This window comes from Protopterus annectens, chromosome 6.part0, assembly GCF_019279795.1.
Source record: "Protopterus annectens isolate FY-2018-M chromosome 6.part0, PAN1.0, whole genome shotgun sequence".
Lineage (NCBI taxonomy): Eukaryota > Metazoa > Chordata > Ceratodontiformes > Protopteridae > Protopterus > Protopterus annectens.
Genome location: NC_056737.1, coordinates 1,200,708,367 through 1,200,734,532, shown reverse-complemented (window position 1 = coordinate 1,200,734,532; position 26,166 = coordinate 1,200,708,367). Strand labels below are relative to the sequence as shown.

Below are 26,166 nucleotides of genomic sequence, written 5' to 3'. Positions count from 1 at the left end.
ATAAGAATTGCCACCTTTATGAAGTGGTATAATATATGAAACTTTCCAGAGTTGCGGCATGTAGGCTTCCTGTATGGAGCGGTTGATGAGGATAGAAACTGGGTAAGATAGGGTTTCAGCAGCAATTTTTAGGAAGTTGGCTGGTAGACTGTCAGCTGAAGGGGTAAATGGCTTTAGTTTTAGGAGGAGTTTTTTAATAGTGGAAGTGGGAACTGGTGAGAGAGAGAGCAAAGGAGGGGATATTGTCAGTGCCTTTGGTAGGCTTATGTGTATGGCTGTTATTGGATAGCTGGGAGGATAGAGTTAGGGTGGATTCTGTAAAATAGTGATTAAACTGGGTTGCTATGTCTTTGGTATTTTTGTCTGAGGAGGGGGCTGGAGTGGTAATTTTTCCTGGTTTTAAAAGGGAGTTAATAGCATGCCAAAACTTTTGGGGGTCTTTTGAGTGTTTGTTTTGACTCTGAGGAAATAGTTCTTTTTATCTAGTTTGGTTTGTTTCTTGGCCTGATTTCTGAGTTGTTGGAAATTTTGTTTGGCTATGCTAGTGTTATCCCTTCTCCAGATTTTCCAAGCTTTATTTCTAGACTTTAGTAAGGCTCTTGTGTCCCTACTCAGCCAAGGTGTATAGTTTGTCTTGACTCTGATTTTTCTAATGGGTGCAACTTTGTTGAGAACATTTAAGAGAGTACTAGCAAAGTATTCGATGGCTTGGTCTAAACCTAGGGTTAGTAGTGGTTTCCAGTAAGTTTGTTTTAGAGTAGAGTTTAGCTCCTGTATGTTTAGTTTATGGTCATCTCTAACTTGTCTAAAGGTTGTGGGCTTGGCATTGGCTAAGTAATTCAGTGTCTGAAGGGCAAAAGTCACTGAAGCACACATCCATTTCCCAAAGTGATCCAAAGCCCTAGACTTCCTGCTAGGGGGATGGACCAAGGAACTTTCTTCAGATAGTCCCTACTTTGTGACCTCCCCCACTACCATCACGTCCACTGGTGGACCCTTGCTACAATGCTTCTGGTCTGTTAGTGCTGCTAGAATCATAATGGGTTTCTTAGGAATGGGTTCCACCATTTCAGGTTCCTTCCATGCCCACTGAACCATCAAATTAATGAGTGGGTCAACAGGCACTATCACCCAGGATTAACACAAGATGGATTCAAAGACTTTCAGGAACATGGACTAATCTGGAGAAGGGTTATCAGTGGACCATCCCCTTCTTTGCTTCATTAATTCAGGGACATCACCAAAGGTGATGTCTTCAGAGGGATCTATGGGAGCCTTCACCTTCATCCAATTCTGTGTCTTCCATGACAGACTCTGGAGAAGGGTCAAAGTGCTTCCGCTTGCATGTCTGTTTCCTGTGAACAAGTTTCAGAGTGGGGTCAAAAGGTTCAGAATCAGTCAGGGAGCTAATGAAGCAAGCAGCCTGGAAGGCCTGTGTAGCCAACTGTCCCTACCTAACAGGAAGATAAGAAGCAGAAACTGAATCTAACCAGGATTCAGATGGAACCAAACTAGATGGCTGCACCCTTCTCTCGGCATCAAATGGACCTGCTCAAAAGCCTTAAAGGGCAAGGATGCTACTGGCTCTGCCAAAACCCTTCTGTCCTCAGACAGAAAGTAAGCCTTGGAAACAAGAGGCTTCAACACTAAGGTCATCGGTGGCGCTGAGCTATCGAGAGCCAAGGTACTGAATAGAAGAGATGGCTCTGACATCTTTGATATTGACCCATCCCCTGGAACCACAGCACCAAAGCCTCAGCTCTGAATCACTTCTGGATCTGAGCAAATGGAATCCAAAAGAAGAAGGGAACCAGAAGAAGTCAAAGTCACTTGTACTATTGGTTCTAACAAAGGTGCTCTTGAACAAATTGAATCTGAGATAGCTGGGTCCAAGGGATGGACTGGGACTGGATAAGAAAGATGAGGAGGGGTAGATGGCCTAGCATTTGGTACATTCTCAAACAACAGTACTGAGAGAACCCCAAACTGAATCTGCATTTTGAAGAACTTTCCCATCATCCTGTCAACACCCTGCTCAGTCAGGCTTGTAGATTACCAGGTCAATGACACCAGACCCAAGGAACTGTCAGTTCTGAACATCTGGAAATCTTAGGATCTGAACCAGACATAAGAGTAAAATCTGGTGATCTCTTGCAGGACTTTTCAGAATCCAATTCTTCTTTTTCTTCTGACTAGTCTTATTCTTTATCTTTTTGTTTCTACCTCTCCACTTCTTTGTTGTTTTTCTTTTTCTTTCTGCCTGTCCTTTGACTTCTAAGCTTTGCAGCTGGAGAGGAGACTGCAGAGGAAGTGGAAAGCACATCAAACCCTGTCTTAGGGGAAAGGCAGCCTTTTAAAAAAAAATGTGGGCTCAATATGACCTGGTTGTGTATGTTTTAATGCACTTAAAAAATAATCTACTACAGAAATACTGCTATTTTTTTTCTAAAAGAGAACAAGAAGGTTTTGGAGAAATGTAAATATAAAACATGAGAATGATTACAATTTAAATACAAAGGAATTTAAAATATGAAAAATATAAACTGGAATGAGAGGAGATGAAGTCAAGCAAAGAAACTGCTATGAAGTAGTATCTAGGAAGTGGTATACAATTGAGAGTGGAATACATTTGGGGAATGGATTCAGTAAGTGATTACAAACAGCAGAAAGGAAAAGGTTCTTGTACAACAGAAAGCACAACAAAAGGGTCTGATAAAGTATAAGTCAATGTTGGAAAGAACTGTGATTATGAAAATTGTGCAGACTAAGCATTGAAAAACGTGTTTTGGAATGTGAAATCTAAAACGGGACTTTGAAAGGTGTAAGAAAAACTGGATAAACATTAATACTCCTAAACACATGAGATATGCAGATATGATACAGCTAAAATGTGTTATAGAGAACTTGTGAGAAAGGTGAACTGCTCCATTCTACAAAAATGGAATATTAAAATGATGATTAAGGAAGTTAAAGGAAATGTATACATTTGTATAGAATTTGTATAGAAGTATGTTTAAAAAGATATACAGATAGGAAATGTATTTATATTACATTTTAGTAAACGACATGTGTATACAGTCATAGCATGTTCTGAACTATTTTAAAGATGCACAGTGACTGAATGTTTTTGAACTGAAACAAATTTTTGCAAGTGCCCAATAAAAATCCCTATTATCTTCCTTAAGTACCAGGGAATCATTTACATCCACTTAAGCTCTGCCCATCTCAGGAAGACTGAATATCGATTTAATTTCTCTTCAAAGGACAGCTCCAAAGGAACAGCACCAGTCCAGCTGCTGCATTAGTGATATGATCTTAAAATTCAGTAAATAAAAGTGTTTTGCCGTGAACTGTAACCACTTCATCATTAAAAACATCACGTGACATGAAACTGCATCCTATTACACTTACTATTATTCTTTCACTGGCATGACCTTAGTTTTATAGCTTTTATGATAATATTCATCTCACTATGTCATAAAATGTCAGCTCAAAGATCAAAGATTTCTTCCATAGATCTACAGAAGAAAAAGTGCCACTTTCATTCAAATAAGCATTCAAACATATAAGCACACTCTACTTACCACAAGATTTCCTATAACCATGACCATCATAAAAACAATGAGGCACATAGTCTGCCCAGAGACCTCCATACAGTCCCACATCGTCTCGATCCATTCTCCACAAAGGACACGGAAAACAATCAGAAATGAGTGGAAGAAGTCGTTCATATGCCAACGAGGGAGCTCACATTTGTCACTGATTTTGCAAACACACTCCTTATAATTTTTCCCAAAAAGCTGCATTCCAACCACAGCAAAGATGAAGACGATGATGGCCAGAACCAAGGTTAGGTTACCCAAGGCTCCCACTGAGTTCCCAATGATCTTTATCAGCATGTTTAAAGTTGGCCATGATTTCGCTAATTTAAAAACTCGTAACTGGAAAACAAGATAAATGGGTATTTTGTGAGAAAGGCGATACAGATAAATATGCTTGAGATACAGACATAAATCCCTACCATTACAATAAGATAAAATGAAAACATATACATGGCAACACTTCAGATTATGCATTTACTGCATCATAACTGAACTTTTCTCAGGCACTAAATGTTAGAGAGGTCTTTGTGCTTCCACAAACTCAAAATGTTGGTTGTAAAATGTTTTAACACCTTTAGGGTTTTAGAATTGTATAGCATTCATTTTTGTTTACACATTGCTTTTTTTATTTGCTGTGAGATCATTGCCCTCTTCACAAGGTCTTCAATAATCAACACTCAGGTAGTGTTACCTTCATCAGTGTTGCTGGCCACTCAGGTACTCTTACCTTCATCAGTGTTGCTGGCCACTCAGGTAGTGTTACCTTCATCAGTGTTGCTGGCCACTCAGGTACTCTTACCTTCATCAGTGTTGCTGGCCCTCGGATAGTGTTACCTTCATCAGTGTTGCTGGCCACTCAGGTAGTATTACCTTCATCAGTGTTGCTGGCCACTCAGGTAGTGTTACCTTCATCAGTGTTGCTGGCCACTCATGTACTCTTACCTTCATCAGTGATGCTGGCCACTCAGGTAGTGTTACCTTCATCAGTGTTGCTGGCCACTCAGGTAGTGTTACCTTCATCAGTGTTGCTGGCCACTCAGGTAGTGTTACCTTTATCAGTGTTGCTGGCCACTCAGGTAATGTTACCTTCATCAGTGTTGCTGGCCACTCAGGTAGTGTTACCTTCATCAGTGTTGCTGGCCACTCAGGTAGTGTTACCTTCATCAGTGTTGCTGGCCACACAGGTAGTGTTAGCTTCATCAGTGTTGCTGGCCACAGTTATTTTAAAACTTGAGAACAACCACACAGGTAGTGTTACCTTCATCAGTGTTGCTGGCCATAGTTATTTTAAAACTTGAGAATAAGGACTGCAACGTGCTTCTTCACAAATTAGGGACAGAACAAAAGTAATTTTTGGAAAAGCCATAAATATGTGATTCTAAATATGAATACCTTTCAATTACAAATTTAGTAGGGTAAGAAGATTAACATTAACATGCATTCTCATTATCACAAACATGGGGACAAAATGCTCCACACCGGAAGTATATCCCTCATTGGTGAGATCTGATCATAAACTAATCTCACTGGAAATCCACATCCCGCCCCCACCCCAAACAAAAAAGACCACAGTGAAGAACTTCTCTAAAGCAAACTTCACACTACTCAAGACTGGTGTGGTATCCTTCAAGGCCCCTGAGCCAGTGGAAACCACAACCCAAGCTGCGGAAGCCCTTACAAATGCCTTCTATGAACACCTCCAGGACTGCATGGATCAGGCAATCCCAAATAAAACCAAGACTCTTTCCACAAAGGGCAAATGTCCAGTCTGGTGAACCCCAGCCATTAACAAACTTTACAATAAGAGGAGAAAGCTATTACATGATAGAACAAAATCCATAAAAGGGAAGTCACCCCGATCATTATTAGTAAAAAAATACGAGCACTCATAAAATCAACTAAGGCCAATTTTGAAAGAAAAATTGCCATGGATTCAAAGGACAATCATAAGGCCTTTTTCAGCTATGTTAGGAACCTGGGTGGAAACTCCCAGATATGCTCAGAATTAGTCCAAAATGATACAAAAATCACTGAACCCACAGACATTGCCAACATACTGGCAGACAGGTTTAGTGCAAACTTCACTCTCTCCCCTAAAGGAGAGATAACTATCCCAGCGGAGTGTAGCCTCCCAGACATCTCAAATGCACAGGTGAAAGCTGCTCTCTCTAAAGCTAAAAACACAGCATCAATGGGACCGGATGGTGTCCCCGGCTGTGTGCTACATGAGCTAAATGAGGAATTAAACCCGCACATAAGGCAGCTGTTTAATCTCAGCCTTACCACAGGATACATGCCCAAGGAGTGGCGTACGGCAACTGTGGTCCCACTCCACAAAGGCGGTGCCTCTACGGACCCTGGTAATTACCGCCCCATAAGCTTAACAAGTCTAGTCTGCAAAGCTATGGAGAGGATCATAATGGAGCTCATAAACAAAGATATATGGGACTTGCAGACATTGGACCCGACCCAGTTTGGCTTCGTCAAGGGAAGATCATGCCTTTTGAACTTGGTCGACTTCTTCGAAACAGTCACCAAGGCCATTGATAAGGGAAAGGCAGTCCATACAGCCTACCTTGACCTTGCAAAGGCTTTCGACACAATACCCCACTCGGGTATTGTAGAAAAACTTACCAGCTTAAATGTAAACCCATATGTCACAAGATGGGTTGCAAACTGGCTTAAGGACAGAACCCACAGGGTTAGAGTTGCTGGCGCTATGTCAGACTCCAAGCCGGTCACAAGTGGTGTCCCACAGGGCTCGGTCCTTGGCCCCCTATTGTTCGGCATCTACTTCTCAGAAGTACAGGCCAACATGGGAGGACTTTGGCTGGCAAAGTTTGCAGATGACTGCAAACTGGGCCATAGTGGAAAGTGCATCGGACACGGATATCTTTCAGAAGGGACTCACGGAAACAGATAGCTGATGCCAGAGCCATGGCCTGAAGTTAAACGCCAAAAAATGTATAGTCATACCCTTCGGGAAAAACAAGGTAACCCCAAGCTACCATATAGGTGGCAATCCACTAAGCACAGAAGAGGTTATCAGGGACCTGGGGACCCAGGTTGACAGTGGCCTTTCTTTTGACACTCACGTTGCTAAAGTGGTTAGAAAGACCTTCTACATTGCCCACTTGATCATGAAGGGATTCACATCCAGATCTAGTGTGGTCATTGTTCCCTGTACTCTTCACTTATCAGACCAATGATCGAGTACAATGCCCCATTCGGGATGTATCTCACCCGACATCTGCAGCAATTGGAGAGACCCCAAAGTTCCTCACCAAAAGGATAAAGGGACTCCAAAATCTGTCATATGCTGCCAGATTGAAGAAACTCCAGCTCTATTCAGTCGCATACCGTCTGCTCAGAGGTGACATGTGCCTGACATACAAGGCCATGTCCAACCCGGAATTAATGGACATGCTCCACCTCAAAAAATCCAAATCCACCAAAACCACTAGAGCAAGCGACTTAAACCTTAGCACGGATATAAATAGGACGTGCTGGAGGGATAGATTTATCACTCAGAGACTCCCTATGATGTGGAATAAAATCCCGGTCCATGTGAGGCAGAGCACCTCGCTGGCTCTGTTCAAGAGAAATCTTGACCTGTGGATGGGAGATTGTAGGTTTACCCTGGGAATCCTCTCTGTGTTACTGCTGGACAGAGGCACAACAAACTAATGGGCACAGTATTTTTTCATATAAGGGGTGGCGTAAGCCACAAACATTTGGGCTAGGCTTATAAATGCCTTAGGGCAGATAGCCTAGTATAAACCTATGAACCTATGAACCTATTAGATACATTTAACTACAATGTCGGTCACTTTTTGCTTAATGTAGTCTTTATTACTTTGTCATTAAAGCAGAATTTTTACGAGGGATGAAGCAATAATTTGAGCCCCAAATTAGGGATACTCCTGAAAGTTTGCATTTGCTGAGAGGTATGCAGTATTGCTAAACACCCACAACATGCCCACATCTGCGCAAGAGCTAGCAGGTGGGTTAAGCACGTACCATTTCAGCGTTTGTGATTGCCGAGAGGTATGCAGTAGTATTAGTCCTACTTCACACTCATCTGCCTCTCCTTATGGCTATTTCTGTTAATCAGTTTCCATGTGTATTATCATTTAAAATACACTTGGGCGTTCACTGCCCTTCCTCTCAGTTACTATGGCATCTCCTCATTATTTGTCTCGACCCACTTCTTCTTAGAAGTGTGACAAAGATTCTACTATTTCAGCTGCACTTTTTCCACTATTACAGCACATTGTGATTGTGGTCCTTGTTTATCCTGGAAGATTGCAGCCCCTAATTTTATTGTGACATTTCATGTTACAAAAGAAGCAGCAGATTCAGTTACAAGATTTACTAGGGAATATGTAGCTGCTGTCATTGTGCATGTATGTTCTTAAAGGCTACTTTGATAGTATTGTGTTCCTACCTGCTACAATAATGTAGCAGAATCCATATACAGAAAAATTGGATATTTCATCCGGGGCACAAACTAGAAGTACAAACACAGAAAACTCTCTGACCAGCAACAGAAAGTCTTATGGGTCAGCCAGTTTGCTATCTTGGAGTTTTGAGAATGTCTCTACTTTTAAATCTTACCATATGCTTATGACATGGTTTTATTTAGCAAGAAATAATATCCACTTTCTATTGTATTTTGTTTCCACCATCTCCACTAACTTTAGTCCTCTACAACGTTTAAAGAAAAGATAGTACAGCTGGATCAGGTACATGCTAACAGTCCTATAGCAAGGGAATTTGGTGCTTGGGTCAACACATTTTGAGCACCAGTACTATCTCAGCTCTTCCCTTCATATATGGCATGTGTATTATTTGCTCTAGACGCTGCCTTCATATGAGTTATATTCTACCCATTTAGTAAGACAAGGAAAACCTTAATATCACGTTGTTCCTTCTTACCAGGAGCAGGACCTGAGCTACTGAATAAGTACTTAATTTCATTAATTATCAGGCCCATACCTCTCAACCTCTTACAGCAAGAAATCTGTACAAAGCCATAAATAAAAGTGGGACAAAGGACCAAAAATAGAGACAATTTTTAAATATTGCTCTTACAAACTTAGAAAGTTGATAGAATGACAGGTTTTGCATTAGTATGAATTTTCTGAAGGAGATGAAGTCTGGAACTCAAATGTCTGTCATTATTCTCCAACTGCGATATGTAATGATTTACCACTAACTTGCCAGAAAACCAGAAGTATATGAAAAACGAACCAAAAATAGGAGGCCAAAATCTTGACATTCTACGAAAATCTGTACAGTTGAGAAGTATCATCAGGCACTGAGTAACCCACTACACAGCCAGTCTATGGATGTGATAATTCTCCTCATTTGCATACACAACCTGGATCTTCAAAAGCTTCTTATGCCAGTTTAATTACAAATGCAAAATGCAACTGTCACTATTCTACAGAAAAAAATACAAAACGTGTTCATTTGTTACAATGTAGCTGTTTCAGCAACATATTTCCCATGGTCACAAAAAAGGACATAGGAGGATATTACCATAAATAATAACAAGGGAGAATGTCCAGAGTATGCAGAATCTTTCCTCCCTGTTTTGTAGGTTCTTGATACAAAAATGGAAAATTGATGGCTTAATTCAAAGAAAACTCTAAAATCACTTTAAGCATGAATGACAGATTTGTTCTTAAGCATACCCTATCCCTAAAGAGAATGAGACAGGGGTCATCTACCATGAGAGCTTACAATTCAGGTAATCTTCTTGGAGATGTCAGGGCAATGATAAATATAGGTCTACAAGTTCAGAACTTTAAATCAGCGTGAAGAGCAGGTTCAAAAGGTGGCATAGTCAATTTCTTCAATATATAGTTGTGATCGCAAGTAGGAGTAAGCTGTTTCCGAGGGGATCTCAGCTACAAAATTACTTTCAGAAACTGTTTCACAACAAACAATGAAGAAAGAGGAAGATGCTTGGGTAAGCACGTTGAAATGTCTGCAAAGAATAACTCTTACAGAGAGAGAAGCAAAGCAGAGGAAAATAGCTCACACAAATATTTGAGCACCAGTGGTACAAAATCCCTAATAGTCCCCGGGGTTATTGATTAGACACCAGCTAAAAAATATCTTCCACTTACCAACACATAATCTTCTATTAGCAGGCTTTCTTGCCTCCTTTAGTACCTGCTGCAAGTTCTTGTAAAATAAGCGCCTAAGAGATATTAAAACTGAATCATCTAGGCAGTCATTTGAAGTTGACTGATAATGGGGCGTATCAGACTGCTTGTCTTGTATGAGTAGAATCAGTCTTTGAGGAAGCTTGTGATAATTGTCCTTGAATAAGTCCATAAAAAGGAGAACTAATGTTGCCTGGACCAAAAGAGGGCCACCACAATGATTTGGGGGTATTTTTTTTTTTTAATCTTCAGAATTACCCTGGATATCAGTGGAAAGGGTGGAAACACAGGAAGGAACATTCCCTTCTAAGGGAATGAAAATGCATCTGTTTTCCAGGCTTGCTTTCAACAAGGCATGGAATAAAATTTGTTAACTACTCTGATTTGAAAGGGGACAAACAGATCTATGTGAGGTGTTCCCCACAACTGGATCAATTCTTAGAAGACAACCTTGTTCAATTTCCATTCATGAAGGTCAGTCCGTGACTTGTCTGCCACTGTGTTTTGTTCTGATGGAATTCAAGATGCTTGGAGTGTAAGGAATGTTGAAGATCTAACTGCCAAGCCATAATTGCCAGCCGGGATAGGGGATATGATCTTGTACTTCCCTGCTTGTTTATACACCATATGACTGTGGTGCTATCTATAATCACTTGAAGATGTCCTGGGGACCAGAGATGATGCAGAGACTTCAAGTCATGGATCGCAGCCCACATCACTTTAAAACTGATGTGCTTTGGTCTGTCTGAAGGATTCCATAGGCCTTGCACTTTTATCCCTCTGGAAACTGCTCCCTAGCAAAATCTGATGCATCAGTATTGAGAGATCGGTTTGGGGTCTGAGGAGAGATGGGGGAGAACTGTGTTCATTTGGATTTGTTGCCTCCACCAATGCAGCCCCCTTTTTTCTAAAGCCAAAAACTAGAATTTTTGTTTTTTGAAACAAATGTATGTTTTTCATGTGTAACATGACCAGGAGTATCATGAGAATAACAGAAGCCATAAACCCTTGGATCCTGATAAATTCTGACGCAGAAGTCTGAGATTAATTGGAGAAATTCAGGAAAAACTCCAGATAAAGATCCACCTTGTTTTATGATAAAAAAAAAATTTGAACAGAAGAAACTATAAAGCATCCTAGAAACACAGTCCTGTGAGACAGAGTCAAGGAGGATTTGATAATATTTATCTGGAAGCCCAGATCCATCAAAAGCAACATAACCCAAGTTAGTGACAACTGACATCTGCATAAAGACTTTGAAAAGATAAATAAGTTGTCTAAGCAAGGAAAGCTATGAATGACACTCAGTCTGCAATAAGCTAGACTAGGATAGACATTTTGTGAATACCTTTGGAGCTGTAAAAAGCAGAAAAATGAAGAGAAGAAACTATTAGGCTTCCTAGAAACACAATCCTGTGAGAAGAGTCAAGGAGGATTTTGTAATATTTATCTGGAAGTTTAGACTGGTCAAAAGAGACATAACCCATGTTAATGACAATTGACATCTGAATAATGATTCTGCAAAAATAAATAAGTTATCAAAACAGGGAATATGTGAATCTCATTCAGTCTGCAATTAGTTATGACTGGGGCTACACTTTTTGTGAATAAACTAGAAGCTGTAAATAAACTAAAGGGTGATTCAGAGAAATGATATTGTGACCCAGAAATACAGAACCTTAGACATTTCCTGTCACCTACAGATATAGGAATGTGGTAGTAAGCATTTTTGTTAGAGTTCCTAAGTAACTCATGTGAGGAATGAGAGATAACAGGTTCTGTAAGGTCAGCGTTTTGACCTTTGGGACATTCCCATACAGATTTAGAAACAAAAGATCGAAAAAGGCTATTTTTGGTACCAGGCACAATGTTTTTGGTACCAGACTAATGTTGCCTGGACCAAAAGAGGGCCACCACAAAGATTTGGGGGTATTTTTTTTAAATCTTCATAATTATCCTGGATATCAGTGGAAAGGGTGGAAACACAGAAAGGAACATGCCCCTTTGGCTTAAAGGCACTGGTTCTATGACTCCCTGAGTATGAAAAGAGTGGCAAACTGGAATTAAAAATTCTGTCTGGTTTGGAGTATGGGGAGGTACTCTCCTAAAAAAGTTTTTGTATCCAGTGCCATCAGTAACCCTCCTGCACCACTTTTAACACCCACAAGTATAAAAACAAATGTTATGCACTTATCATAATGCTAGATCCTTTCATCCCAGTGCATCATATATGATATGTGGGTTCTCAAGCCAATTGTCTGATATCACCCTGCAGAATTAGTTCTACAGCCCTGAGCCCCTTTTCCCAGAATGCACGTTCCCCAGTTTCCTCACATGTAGTTTGATGCCCAAAAATGCAGACACTACTAATGGGCTGAACTATGCTGATCCTTCAGGCCTTGCAATGCAGAAGGGGAAAGGTGGGATGGACTGGAATGCAAGGATTTATTGTTATGGTGAGTACATACCAATCATATTCAATTCAGTCTGTACTTCCTATCTGACATGTGGGTCAGAATCTCCAATTTGCAGTGTTTAAAAAAGGTATGCATTGATCAACAGGTGGCAGCCAGACAGATATCATGTAGTGAACAGGCTCTGAAAACAGCTTTACAGGCCACCATGACTCTAGTACAGGGAGCTTGTAGATAACAAGAAAGAGTTTTGTTGTGCAATAAGTATGTGAATGAGATGTAATCAGACAACCATCTTGAAAGTGATACCTTGGGAACCTTTTGCCCCAACCTACTTTGAGCAAATGAAACAAAAAGCTGTTATTTTTTTCTGAATTAATCTGCCCTGTGAAGGTAAAAGTCCAAATGTCTATGTACGCCCAAAGTATGTAGTAAGTACTAAAAACGAAAAATACTAAATAAACCATAAAACATAACCAGGAAGAACCAGGAATCCAGGACGCCAATAAACTGTATAAAAACACTCCGTCTTTAATTACCAAAATGTTTTAGCACTTTCATCTCTGAATTAGAGACTTCATCAGAAACAATACATCTTGTTAAACATTACTATATATAGTATGGTAAATTAGGTGACATCACAAGAACAATTTAATATTTAAAGAAATAAATGACATAAAAACCAGTACGTACTCTCATTGTAATTAATCTGCCATGTGAAGGTAAAAGTGCAAATGTCTATGTACGCCCAAAGTATGTCGTACGTACTCTCATTGTAATTACTCTGCCCTGTGAAGGTAAAAGTGCAAATGTCTATGTACGCCCAAAGTATGTTGTAAGTACTCCCACTGTGATTAATCTGCACTGTGAAGGTAAAAGTGCAAATGTCTATGTACGCCCAAAGTATGTTGTAAGTACTCTCACTGTAATTAATCTGCCCTGTGAAGGTAAAAGTGCAAATGTCTATGTACGCCCAAAGTATGTATTAAGTACTCTCATTGTAATAAATCTGGCCTGTGAAAGCAAAAGTGCAAATGTCTATGTACGTCCAAAGTATGTCGTAAGTACTCTCATTGTAATTAATCTGCCCTGTGAAGGTAAAAGTGCAAATGTCTATGTACGCCCAAAGTATGTATTAAGTAATCTCATTGTAATTAATCTGCCCTGTGAAGATAAAAATGCAAATGTCTATGTACGCCCAAAGTATGTAGTAAGTACTCTCATTGTAATTAATCTGCCCTGTGAAGGTAAAAGTGCAAATGTCTATGTACGCCCAAAGTATGTAGTAAGTACTGTCATTGTAATTAATCTGCCCTGTGAAGGTAAAAGTGCAAATGTTTATGTACGCCCAAAGTATGTCGTAAGTACTCTCATTGTAATTAATCTGCCCTGTGAAGGTAAAAGTGCAAATGTCTATGTACGCGCAAAGTATGTATTAAGAACTCTCATTGTAATTAATCTGCCCTGTGAAGATAAAAGTGTAAATGTCTATTTACGGCCAAAGTATGTCGTAAGTACTCTGATTGTAATTAATCTGCCCTGTGAAGGTAAAAGTGCAAATGTCTATGTACAGCCAAAGTATGTCGTAAGTACTCTCACTGTAATTAATCTGCCCTGTGAAGGTAAAAGTGCAAATGTCTATGTACGCCCAAAGTATGTCGTAAGTACTCTCATTGTAATTAATCTGCCCTGTGAAGGTAAAAAGTGCAAATGTCTATGTACGCCCAAAGTATGTATTAGCTACTCTCATTGTAATTAATCTGCCCTGTGAAGATAAAAGTGCAAATGTCTATGTACACCCAAAGCATGTAGTAAGTACTCTCATTGTAATTAATCTGCCCTGTGAAGATAAAAGTGCAAATGTCTATGTACGCCCAAAATATGTCGTAAGTACTCTCATTGTAATTAATCTGCCCTGTGAAGGTAAAATGGCAAATGTCTATGTACACCCAAAGCATGTAGTAAGTACTCTCATTGTAATTAATCTGTCCTGTGAAGGTAAAAGTGCAAATGTCTATGTACGCCCAAAGTATGTGACTCTCATTGTAATTAATCTGTCCTGTGAAGGTAAAAGTGCAAATGTCTATGTACGCCCAAAGTATGTCGTAAGTACTCTCATTGTAATTAATCTGCCCTGTGAAGGTAAATGTGCAAATGTCTATGTACGCCCAAAGTATGTCGTAAGTACTCTCATTGTAATTAATCTGCCCTGTGAAGGTAAAAGTGCAAATGTCTATGTACGCCCAAAGAATGTAGTAAGTACTCTCATTGTAATTAATCTGCCCTGTGAAGGTAAAAGTGCAAATGTCTATGTACGCCCAAAGTATGTAGTAAGTACTCTCATTGTAATTAATCTGCTCTGTGAAGGTAAAAGTGCAAATGTCTATGTACGCCCAAAGTATGTCGTAAGTACTCTCATTGTAATTAATCTGCCCTGTGAAGGTAAAAGTGCAAATGTCTTTGTACGCCCAAAGTATGTCGTAAGTACTCTCATTGTAATTAATCTGCCCTGTGAAGGTAAAAGTGCAAATGTCTATGTACGCCCAAAGTATGTTGTAAGTACTCTCACTGTAATTAATCTGCCCTGTGAAGGTGAAGGTGAAGGTAAAAGTGTAAATGTCTATGTATGCCCAAAGTATGTCGTAACTACTCCCATTGTAATTAATCTGCCCTGTGAAGGTAAAAGTGCAAATGTCTATGTACGCCCAAAGTATGTCGTAAGTACTCTCATTGTAATTAATCTGCCCTGTGAAAGTAAAAAGTGCAAATGTCTATGTACGCCCAAAGTATGTATTAGCTACTCTCATTGTAATTAATCTGCCCTGTGAAGATAAAAGTGCAAATGTCTATGTACACCCAAAGCATGTAGTAAGTACTCTCATTGTAATTAATCTGCCCTGTGAAGATAAAAGTGCAAATGTCTATGTACGCCCAAAATATGTCGTAAGTACTCTCATTGTAATTAATCTGCCCTGTGAAGGTAAAATGGCAAATGTCTATGTACACCCAAAGCATGTAGTAAGTACTCTCATTGTAATTAATCTGTCCTGTGAAGGTAAAAGTGCAAATGTCTATGTACGCCCAAAGTATGTAGTACGTACTCTCATTGTAATTAATCTGTCCTGTGAAGGTAAAAGTGCAAATGTCTATGTACGCCCAAAGTATGTCGTAAGTACTCTCATTGTAATTAATCTGCCCTGTGAAGGTAAATGTGCAAATGTCTATGTACGCCCAAAGTATGTCGTAAGTACTCTCATTGTAATTAATCTGCCCTGTGAAGGTAAAAGTGCAAATGTCTATGTACGCCCAAAGAATGTAGTAAGTACTCTCATTGTAATTAATCTGCCCTGTGAAGGTAAAAGTGCAAATGTCTATGTATGCCCAAAGTATGTAGTAAGTACTCTCATTGTAATTAATCTGCTCTGTGAAGGTAAAAGTGCAAATGTCTATGTACGCCCAAAGTATGTTGTAAGTACTCTCATTGTAATTAATCTGCCCTGTGAAGGTAAAAGTGCAAATGTCTTTGTACGCCCAAAGTATGTCGTAAGTACTCTCATTGTAATTAATCTGCCCTGTGAAGGTAAAAGTGCAAATGTCTATGTACGCCCAAGTATGTTGTAAGTACTCTCACTGTAATTAATCTGCCCTGTGAAGGTGAAGGTAAAAGTGTAAATGTCTATGTATGCCCAAAGTATGTCGTAACTACTCCCATTGTAATTAATCTGCCCTGTGAAGGTAAAAGTGCAAATGTCTATGTACGTCCAAAGTATGTCGTAAGTACTCTCATTGTAATTAATCTGCCCTGTGAAGGTAAAAGTGCAAAAATCTATGTACGCCCAAAGTATGTATTAAGTACTCTCATTGTAATTAATCTGCCTTGTGAAGATAAAAGTGCAAATGTCTATGTACGCCCAAAGTATGTCGTAAGTACTCTCATTGTAATTAATCTACCCTGTGAAGGTAAAAGTGCAAATGTCTATGTACGCCCAAAGTATGTCGTAAGTACTCTCATTGTAATTAATCTGCCCTTTGAAGGTAAAAGTGCAAATGTCTATTTACGCCCAAAGTATGTAGCAAGTACTCTCACTGTAATTAATCTGCCCTGTGAAGGTAAAAGTGCAAATGTCTATGTACGCCCAAAGTATGTAGTAAGTACTCTCATTGTAATTAATCTGCCCTGTGAAGGTAAAAGTGCAAATGTCTATGTACGCCCAAAGTATGTCGTAAGTACTCTCATTGTAATTAATCTGCCCTGTGAAGGTAAAAGTGCAAATGTCTATGTACGCCCAAAGTATGTTGTAAGTACTCTCATTGTAATTAATCTGCCCTGTGAAGGTAAAAGTGCAAATGTCTATGTATGCCAAAAGTATGTCGTAAGTACTCTCATTGTAATTAATCTGCCCTGTGAAGGTAAAAGTGCAAATGTCTATGTACGCCCAAAGTATGTATTAAGTACTCTCATTGTAATTAATCTGCCCTGTGAAGATAAAAGTGCAAATGTCTATGTATGCCCAAAGTATGTCGTAAGTACTCTCATTGTAATTAATCTGCCCTGTGAAGGTAAAGTGCAAATGTCTATGTACGCCCAAAGTATGTAGTAAGTACTCTCATTGTAATTAATCTGCCCTGTGAAGGTAAAAGTGCAAATGTCTATGTACGCCCAAAGTATATAGTAAGTACTCTCATTGTAATTAATCTGCCCTGTGAAGGTAAAAGTGCAAATGTCTATGTACGCCCAAAGTATGTAGTAAGTACTGTCATTGTAATTAATCTGCCCTGTGAAGGTAAAAGTGAAAATGTCTATATACGCTCAAAGAATGTACTAAGTACTCTCATTGTAATTAATCTGCCCTGTGAAGGTAAAAAGTGCAAATGTCTATGTACGCCCAAAGTATGTATTAGCTACTCTCATTGTAATTAATCTGCCCTGTGAAGATAAAAGTGCAAATGTCTATGTACACACAAAGTATGTCGTAAGTATTCTCATTGTAATTAATCTGTCCTGTGAAGGTAAAAGTGCAAATGCCTATGTACGCCCAAACTATGTAGTAAGTACTCTCATTGTAATTAATCTGCCCTGTGAAGGTAAAAGTGCAAATGTCTATGTACGCCCAAAGTATGTCGTAAGTACTCTCATTGTAATTAATCTGCCCTGTGAAGGTAAAAGTGCAAATGTCTATGCACACCCAAAGTATGTAGTAAGTACTCTCATTGTAATTAATCTGTCCTGTGAAGGTAAAAGTGCAAATGTCTATGTACGCCCAAAGTATGTAGTACGTACTCTCATTGTAATTAATCTGCCCTGTGAAGGTAAAAGTGCAAATGTCTATGTACGCCGAAAGTATATAGTAAGTATTCTCATTGTAATTAATCTTCCCTGTGAAGGTAAACGTGCAAATGTCTATGTACGCCCAAAGTATGTCGTAAGTACTCTCATTGTAATTAATCTGCCCTGTGAAGGTAAAAGTGCAAATGTCTATGTACGCCCAAAGAATGTAGTAAGTACTCTCATTGTAATTAATCTGCCCTGTGAAGGTAAAAGTGCAAATGTCTATGTACGTCCAAAGTATGTAGTAAGTACTCTCATTGTAATTAATCTGCTCTGTGAAGGTAAAAGTGCAAATGTCTATGTATGCCCAAAGTATGTCGTAAGTACTCTCATTGTAATTAATCTGCCCTGTGAAGGTAAAAGTGCAAATGTCTTTGTACGCCCAAAGTATGTCGTAAGTACTCTCATTGTAATTAATCTGCCCTGTGAAGGTAAAAGTGCAAATGTCTATGTACGCCCAAAGTATGTCGTAAGTACTCTCATTGTAATTAATCTGCCCTGTGAAGGTAAAAGTGCAAATGTCTATGTACGCCCAAAGTATGTATTAAGTACTCTCACTGTAATTAATCTGCCTTGTGAAGATAAAAGTGCAAATCTCTATGTACGCCCAAAGTATGTCGTAAGTACTCTCATTGTAATTAATCTACCCTGTGAAGGTAAAAGTGCAAATGTCTATGTACGCCCAAAGTACGTTGTAAGTACTCTCATTGTAATTAATCTGCCCTGTGAAGGTAAAAGTGCAAATGTCTATGTACGCCCAAAGTATGTATTAAGTGCTCTCATTGTAATCAATCTGCCCTGTGAAGATAAAAGTGCAAATGTCTATGTATGCCCAAAGTATATCGTAAGTACTCTCATTGTAATTAATCTGCCCTGTGAAGGTAAAAGTGCAAATGTCTATGTACGCCCAAAGTATGTAGTAAGTACTGTCATTGTAATTAATCTGCCCTGTGAAGGTAAAAGTGCAAATGTCTATATACGCCCAAAGAATGTAGTAAGTACTCTCATTGTAATTAATCTGCCCTGTGAAGGTAAAAAGTGCAAATGTCTATGTACGCCCAAAGTATGTATTAGCTACTCTCATTGTAATTAATCTGCCCTGTGAAGATAAAAGTGCAAATGTCTATGTACACACAAAGTATGTCGTAAGTACTCTCATTGTAATTAATCTGTCCTGTGAAGGTAAAAGTGCAAATGTCTATGTACGCCCAAAGTATGTCGTAAGTACTCTCATTGTAATTAATCTGTCCTGTGAAGGTAAAAGTGCAAATGCCTATGTACGCCCAAACTATGTAGTAAGTACTCTCATTGTAATTAATCTGCCCTGTGAAGGTAAAAGTGCAAATGTCTATGTACGCCCAAAGTATGTCGTAAGTACTCTCATTGTAATTAATCTGCCCTGTGAAGGTAAAAGTGCAAATGTCTATGCACACCCAAAGTATGTAGTAAGTACTATTATTGTAATTAATCTGTCCTGTGAAGGTAAAAGTGCAAATGTCTATGTACGCCCAAAGTATGTAGTACGTACTCTCATTGTAATTAATCTTCCCTGTGAAGGTAAAAGTGCAAATGTCTATGTACGCCCAAAGTATATAGTAAGTATTCTCATTGTAATTAATCTTCCCTGTGAAGGTAAACGTGCAAATGTCTATGTACGCCCAAAGTATGTCGTAAGTACTCTCATTGTAATTAATCTGCCCTGTGAAGGTAAAAGTGCAAATGTATATGTACGCCCAAAGAATGTAGTAAGTACTCTCATTGTAATTAATCTGCCCTGTGAAGGTAAAAGTGCAAATGTCTATGTACGCCCAAAGTATGTAGTAAGTACTCTCATTGTAATTAATCTGCTCTGTGAAGGTAAAAGTGCAAATGTCTATGTACGTCCAAAGTATGTCGTAAGTACTCTCATTGTAATTAATCTGCCCTGTGAAGGTAAAAGTGCAAATGTCTATGTACGCCCAAAGTATGTATTAAGTGCTCTCATTGTAATTAATCTGCCCTGTGAAGATAAAAGTGCAAATGTCTATGTATGCCCAAAGTATATCGTAAGTACTCTCATTGCAATTAATCTGCCCTGTGAAGGTAAAAGTGCAAATGTCTATGTACGCCCAAAGTATGTTGTAAGTACTCTCGTTGTAATTAATCTGCCCTGTGAAGGTAAAAGTGCAAATGTATATGTACGCCCAAAGTATGTCGTAAGTACTCTCATTGTAATTAATCTACCCTGTGAAGGTAAAAGTGCAAATGTCTATGTACACCCAAAGTACGTCGTAAGTACTCTCATTGTAATTAATCTGCCCTGTGAAGGTAAAAGTGCAAATGTCTATGTACGCCCAAAGTATGTATTAAGTGCTCTCATTGTAATTAATCTGCCCTGTGAAGATAAAAGTGCAAATGTCTATGTATGCCTAAAGTATATCGTAAGTACTCTCATTGTAAATAATCTGCCCTGTGAAGGTAAAAGTGCAAATGTCTATGTACGCCCAAAGTATGTTGTAAGTACTCTCATTGTAATTAATCTGCCCTGTGAAGGTAAAAGTGCAAATGTATTTGTATGCCCAAAGTATGTCGTAAGTACTCTCATTGTAATTAATCTGCCCTGTGAAGGTAAAAGTGCAAATGTCTATGTACGCCCAAAGTATTTCGTAAGTACTCTCATTGTAATTAATCTGCCCTGTGAAGGTAAAAGTGCAAATGTCTATGTACGCCCAAAGTATGTCATAAGTACTCTCATTGTAATTAATCTGCCCTGTGAAGGTAAAAGTGCAAATGTCTATGTATGCCCAAAGTATGTCGTAAGTACTCTCATTGTAATTAATCTGCCCTGTGAAGGTAAAAGTGCAAATGTCTATGTATGCCCAAAGTATGTCGTAAGTACTCTCATTGTAATTAATCTGCCCTGTGAAGGTAAAAGTGCAAATGTCTATGTATGCCCAAAGTATGTCGTAAGTACTCTCATTGTAATTAATCTGCCCTCTGAAGGTAAAAGTGCAAATGTCTATGTATGCCCAAAGTATGTATTAAGTACTCTGAATGTTTTCATAACTGGGAAGGAAGACTGGCAGATCAACGGGCTGGCAAATATTTGCTTCTGACTCCAGCTTGAGAAGAAAAGAAGCTTTTGTTCTTAAAGTTACCCCATCTTTATGCAAAACCAGGTAAGGAAGGAGGAAGATAGACAATGGAGCTTGGAAATCCTTCTTGCTGAAATGATGGCTACCAGAAAAATAATCATCCAAGAAAGTTATTTGAGGTCTGCTGAGGAAACTGGTTTGAAAAGAGGTTTGGTTAAGAGCCTCTAGTATTAAGCTCAAATCCCAAGTTGGCACTGGATCTTTAATAGGTGAGTGTAATAAAAAGTGCCTTTTAGAAAGGCCTTGTATAGTCTGCAAGAAGCTAAACAGCATTCATGAAACCCATTGTGGAAGCTCAGAGAAACTAGAAGCTGATTCGAAGACTGGTGAGGAAAATAAAGTTATGTACTTATCATAATGCTAGATGCATGTTGTTTTCTTTTGTCCAGTTCAACAGTTGGGATATCGGATCCATTCAGATCCAACCTCAGTGCTTTTCAAGAGCTTAGATCCAGAGATCTGACTTCTCCCTTACTGATAATTCCTTCTGGTCCCCAGATTACCTCAGACTAAGTTTGCCTGCCTTAAGTTTCTAGGAAAAATAAAAACAGGCTTAGTTGACAACCCTATCTGAAAAATAGGACATACAAAGAACAGAGAAAAAGGCTGTTGAAGAGACAACTGCCTGGCTACAACTCAGATAATGATAATGATAATTTAGGATGGGAGATGAAAGGAAAGAGGGATATTGAGTCGCATTAAACAAGACAACATGGATATAGCAGTATAATAACTGCATCAGTTTCAGTTTCAATGTTGTCTTTTTCATCAGATTCAATAGTTGGGACAGATTCCCAAGCTACCCATAAACCGTGGTTGCATCAAGGAAGAATATTTCTGAGAAGGGAGGAGCTGAAGGATGTACAAAATCTTGAATATACATCCACATTGTAATGCATCACAAAGGTATAAAGAGCAGACCAAATAGCTCCAGCACAAATCTCATCAATGGGAATCCTACCCATAAAGGCGGTAGAGGTAGCCACCACTCTGGAAAAATGAGTTTTTGGTTTGTCATGTAAGGTCAGTCCCAGTTTTTCATAAATTAAGGCAATACATCCAGAAAGTCACCTGGAAAGTCTTACTTTAGAAACTCCTAGACCCACTTTAGTTTCTGAAAGGAAGAGTTGTTCAGACTTTCTGATATCTTTTGTCCTGTGTAAATAAAATCTGATTTAACATAAAATCTGATTTAACGATAAATGTTTAGCAAATGTATGGTGTATTCCTCTTTGTTACAGAACTTTGTGAAAAACACTGGTAGACTGACAGTTTGATTAAGGTTTTCTTCACAAAGCCACCTTTGAGAGAAAGTGAGGATTTGCTCTCAATGATACTCTTATCTTTATGGATGACTAGATATGGAGGTTTATATAATAAGGCTTGCAATTCCAAAATCCTCCTTGCAGAAGTAATAGTCAACAAAAAGAGAGTTTTCCAAGAAAGAAATTTTAGATCCACACTGGAAGCAGGTTCAAATGGAGCTTTTGTCAAAACCAGAAGCATGACAGTAACATCCCAAGGGGAAAACAGATCCCTGATTGGGGATCTTAAAAGGAATGTTCCTTTCAAAAAGGCCTTGGAAATCATTAGGGAAGGAATAGAAGTCTGGTTTTGCCTCATGTGAAAACTGAAAATAGCCATTAACTGTACCTTAATAGTTGAGAAACTGGATCTTTTGTGAAACAATTCTGACAAAAAAATCTAAAATCAGTGGAATAGGACCCAAGAAAGATTCTAAATGTCTGGGGAAGCTCATATTGTAAATCATTTCCTTTTACAAAGATAAACTTTTCTGGTGTTTGGTTTCTGTGAGGAGGATAAAATTTAAATAACTGGGGCAGACAGCCTTGCACTCCTGGCCACCATTAAAATTGAAGAAACCATATGGTTAATTTCACCATTTTCAGGTCATGGTGAGGCTGACTGGACATACAAAATGTTTGGACAAGAGTCCAGGTGGATGCATCAGATGAGGCCAGAGAAAGGGGGAATGAAACTCACTAGGGCCAAACAACAGCAATGAGGATAACTTTGGCCTTGCACCTTCTGGCTTACTGAAGAAACTCTGTTATCAAAGGATTCCCAACTTTGGATGCAAGAAGTCCCTACAGTGAACTAGCAAATTCTTGGTTGGTGTGATGAGTCAATTGTCCAATTACGGGAATACCCTGAGCCCTTGCAGCCTGAGATACTGCTACCACTGCCATGCAACTGGTGAACACCCTGGAGCTGTGGTGAGACCAAAGGACAGTGCTGCAAATTGAAAATGAGTGGCTCCCAGATGAATGGAGAAATCTTCCAGACTTCTCTGATATCTTGATATGATAGTACACATCCTGGAGATTTGTGGAGCACATCCAGCTGTCCTTCCTCAGAAAAGATAGAGTGGACTGTACCATGACCATCCATAAATCTGTCCATTTCATGAAATGATTTTTGGTGGCTTAGGTCTGGGGGGACCTGCTGCATAATTCTCTTTTATAGCTGCTTTCTTGCTTCTATTGCTGCAAATTGCATCTGACTGGGTGGTATGTCAAGAATTGTCTTCTTTTTCTGAAGAAGGGAAATAGAGGGAATAAGATGCCCCCTGCTGATCATACTCTGCATCCATGAATCTCGAATGATGGCCTGACAGGCTTAAGGGTGCTGGGATAAGTACCTTCAACTGTCTCCAGATTGCAGCAGTCAGGCAACCATTCAGCTTTGTCCACAGAAGGACTGCGAAACACCTGATGTTGTGGTCCGCCTCTGCCTCTGGGATGACATCTATTAAAATTACTCCCCATTCGGCCCGAGAAGGGGGGGTCTGTCTACAGAAGTCTCCTAGCTAAAATCCTGGGATTTTTAGAACAAAAGCTTTTTCCTCCCATTCAGGTTTCAGCAAAAGGTCCTTGGTGAGGTGGAAAGGTGTTGTATTGTGACTGCAGAAAGTGTCTTGCCTTCCCGTTCACCTCCGGTAAGCATTTCCTTTACTTTAAGTCTGAATAGGGTCAAACCATGAACAGGGTCCTTAATAAAGGGTGTCTTGAAGCCTTCTACAAAGTCACATAGGCACATCCAGGCATGCCAAGAAACAGCAATGCCTGTGCATACTTTCCTAATAGTACCATCAGCTGCACTGGAAAGCAGATACATGGATATATTAGTCTTTGACATGAGGGTAGACAACTGGGACTCCACTGGCTTCACTGACTTTTGGATGTCAGTAGGTAGGTTACCTGAGAAGAATTTGTCAGCTCCTTTTTCAAGTTCCTCTGAAAATATGTCATATAAGCTAGGAAATTCAGTGCTCCGAGTGCAAAAGTTAATGAAGCACATGCCTGTTTACCAAACCTGTCTAAAGCCATAGATTCTCTGTTAGGAGAATGAACAGACATGCTCTATTCTGAGAGTTCCTTCCTTTTGTCTGCCACAGCATCCATAGCATCTACTGAGGGACAATTGCTGCAGTGGGACCTAAGCCAGGAGGCTATGAAAATATCACCTGCTTTCATCTGGTTTTCATGGCATAGTTTCTACCACATCAGGTTCATTCCATGCCTGCTGAGAAACTAGGTCTATCAGTTCATCTACAGCTGGACCCACCCAGGAAGTAAAAGAGTCAGCCCTGAATGCCTCCAGGAGCACTGACTCCTCAGGAGTGGGAACTTAGGTGAACCAGTCCCCTCTTTGCTTCAGTAACTCTAGAATGTCTCCAAAGGAGACATCTTCTAGAAGGAATCCTGGGGAACCCTCTCCCTCATTGAAATCTGTGTCTTCAGTGACTGACTCTGGTGAAGAGTCCAAATGTTTCCTCTTACAAATGCATTTGCATCGAATCTCCCCATGTGGTTTGCCAGGAAAGACTTGGAATCAGATGGGGAACTCACCTGGTGAGAACTCCTGAGGCTGAAGGAGGCTAACTGACCCTGATGATCAGAATGAGTGACTACAGAAATAGGATCCACAGGAGGTCAGGACGGATCTGTGTATGGTACTGACACCTCCTCTCTCAACCTGTATACAACCCTCTTGAATGCCTGGAAGGCCAAAGATGAAACTGGAGCAGAGGGAGCACCCACCCAATCTGCTGGGAAAAAGAGCAGGGTGCCCTCAGAGCATACCAGATCTGGTAAATAAAAGAAAAACCTAGGAGTCCAACTGTAAAACACGTTAATGATGAAGCTTTCGAATCCACAAGATTCATTCACTACATAACATGAAATCAACAATGTTAGTCAGTTTAAATATAAAATGCCAGGGGTTGGAGTAGGTGATGGGTAATTGCTGGGCAGAATGTAGATCAGAGTATGTAATAGACCTTTAAGAAGGATTCCAGTTAGTGGGCACGTGCATATAAGTACTGAGCACATGCAAGCAAAAATGCCATTTTGAGTGAGCAGCCAAAGTGAGAGCATACATGTATGTAGTCAGTCAGTTAGTTAGATAGTTTAAGTTCAATATTCCTGCCATTCATCCTGATACATTTGTATATAATAAACTACTTAAACAAACACCCAAGCCTCACCTTTTTCTTAATGCACGTGAGACGAGTGACAGAGTATCCCTCAATGGCTGTCTTGGATGGGGGATCATGGCAAAATAGCTGCAGCACTTGGTGGTGTGCGGGGTCACAAAAAGGTCTCAGCAGGGAGTGCCCCACTGACTGAAGATACTCTAGGCTGCAGTTGGATTGAGGGACCAGTGGTAAGATGATAGGCTATCCCTGCTGAGCCTGTCTGCAAGGCAAGGGATTACCCTTAGTTTGTGCACTGCTGATAGTGGTTGGTGGCCACTGCCCATTGCCAGAATCTCATAGCTTCTTGACATTAGGGATAGGACCTGGTTCCCCCTTGCTTATTGATACAATATACTACTGTTGTATTATCTGCTTGTATGGAAATCACACCCTGTGGAAGGTTGTCCTGGAGTCCCTGCAACACTAGAAGGACTGTACTCAACTCCTGGACATTTATGTGAAGTTTGGTCTCATTGTCTGTTCAAAGACCTTGGAACATTGTGCCTTTGAAATGCTACCCCCCCCCCACACACACACACACACATACACCTAAGAGAGGATGCGTCTGTGGTCACAATCGCTATCGGCCTTGGGATTTGAAATGGTTTGCTGGACCAAACCATTGGAGGTTTGTAGCCACCACTGAAGATGTCTTCTGCAAGAATCTATAATGATTATTGTTTTGGATAGAGGATGGCAGCTTTGTGACCATTGAACTTGCATGACCCATTGTAGAATTCTTATGTAAAAAGAAGCAAATTCCACCATTAGAACTGAAGACACCATCCATCTCAAGACTCTAAAGACTAATTGTGGATTTGGGTGGTTTGTGACTACAGATTGCAACATCTGAATTCTTTCTTGAAGGAGACATATAATAGAAATAGAAGTGACATCCCAGAAAGACTAACTTGTATTTGGAGTTGAGAATGTATTTTGGTAGGTTTATAGAAATAGCTAGGAAATTGCACAAATGTAGGAGAACATCCTTGGCCATCTGCAAAGACTCC

The 26,166-nt window shown here is 39.7% G+C and overlaps 1 protein-coding gene across 5 annotated transcripts in view; it reads right to left on the bottom strand.

Moving 5' to 3' along the window:
• LOC122804756 (sodium channel protein type 2 subunit alpha-like) overlaps window positions 1-26,166 on the bottom strand; it is a 2,239,151-nt gene that overhangs the window by 782,789 nt on the left and 1,430,196 nt on the right. For all 5 annotated transcript variants that reach the window (XM_044074821.1, XM_044074820.1, XM_044074819.1 and 2 more), the window contains exon 17: window positions 3,585-3,941. In XM_044074821.1, the coding sequence (XP_043930756.1) occupies window positions 3,585-3,941 (357 nt within the window). The remainder of the gene's footprint in view (window positions 1-3,584; window positions 3,942-26,166) is intronic.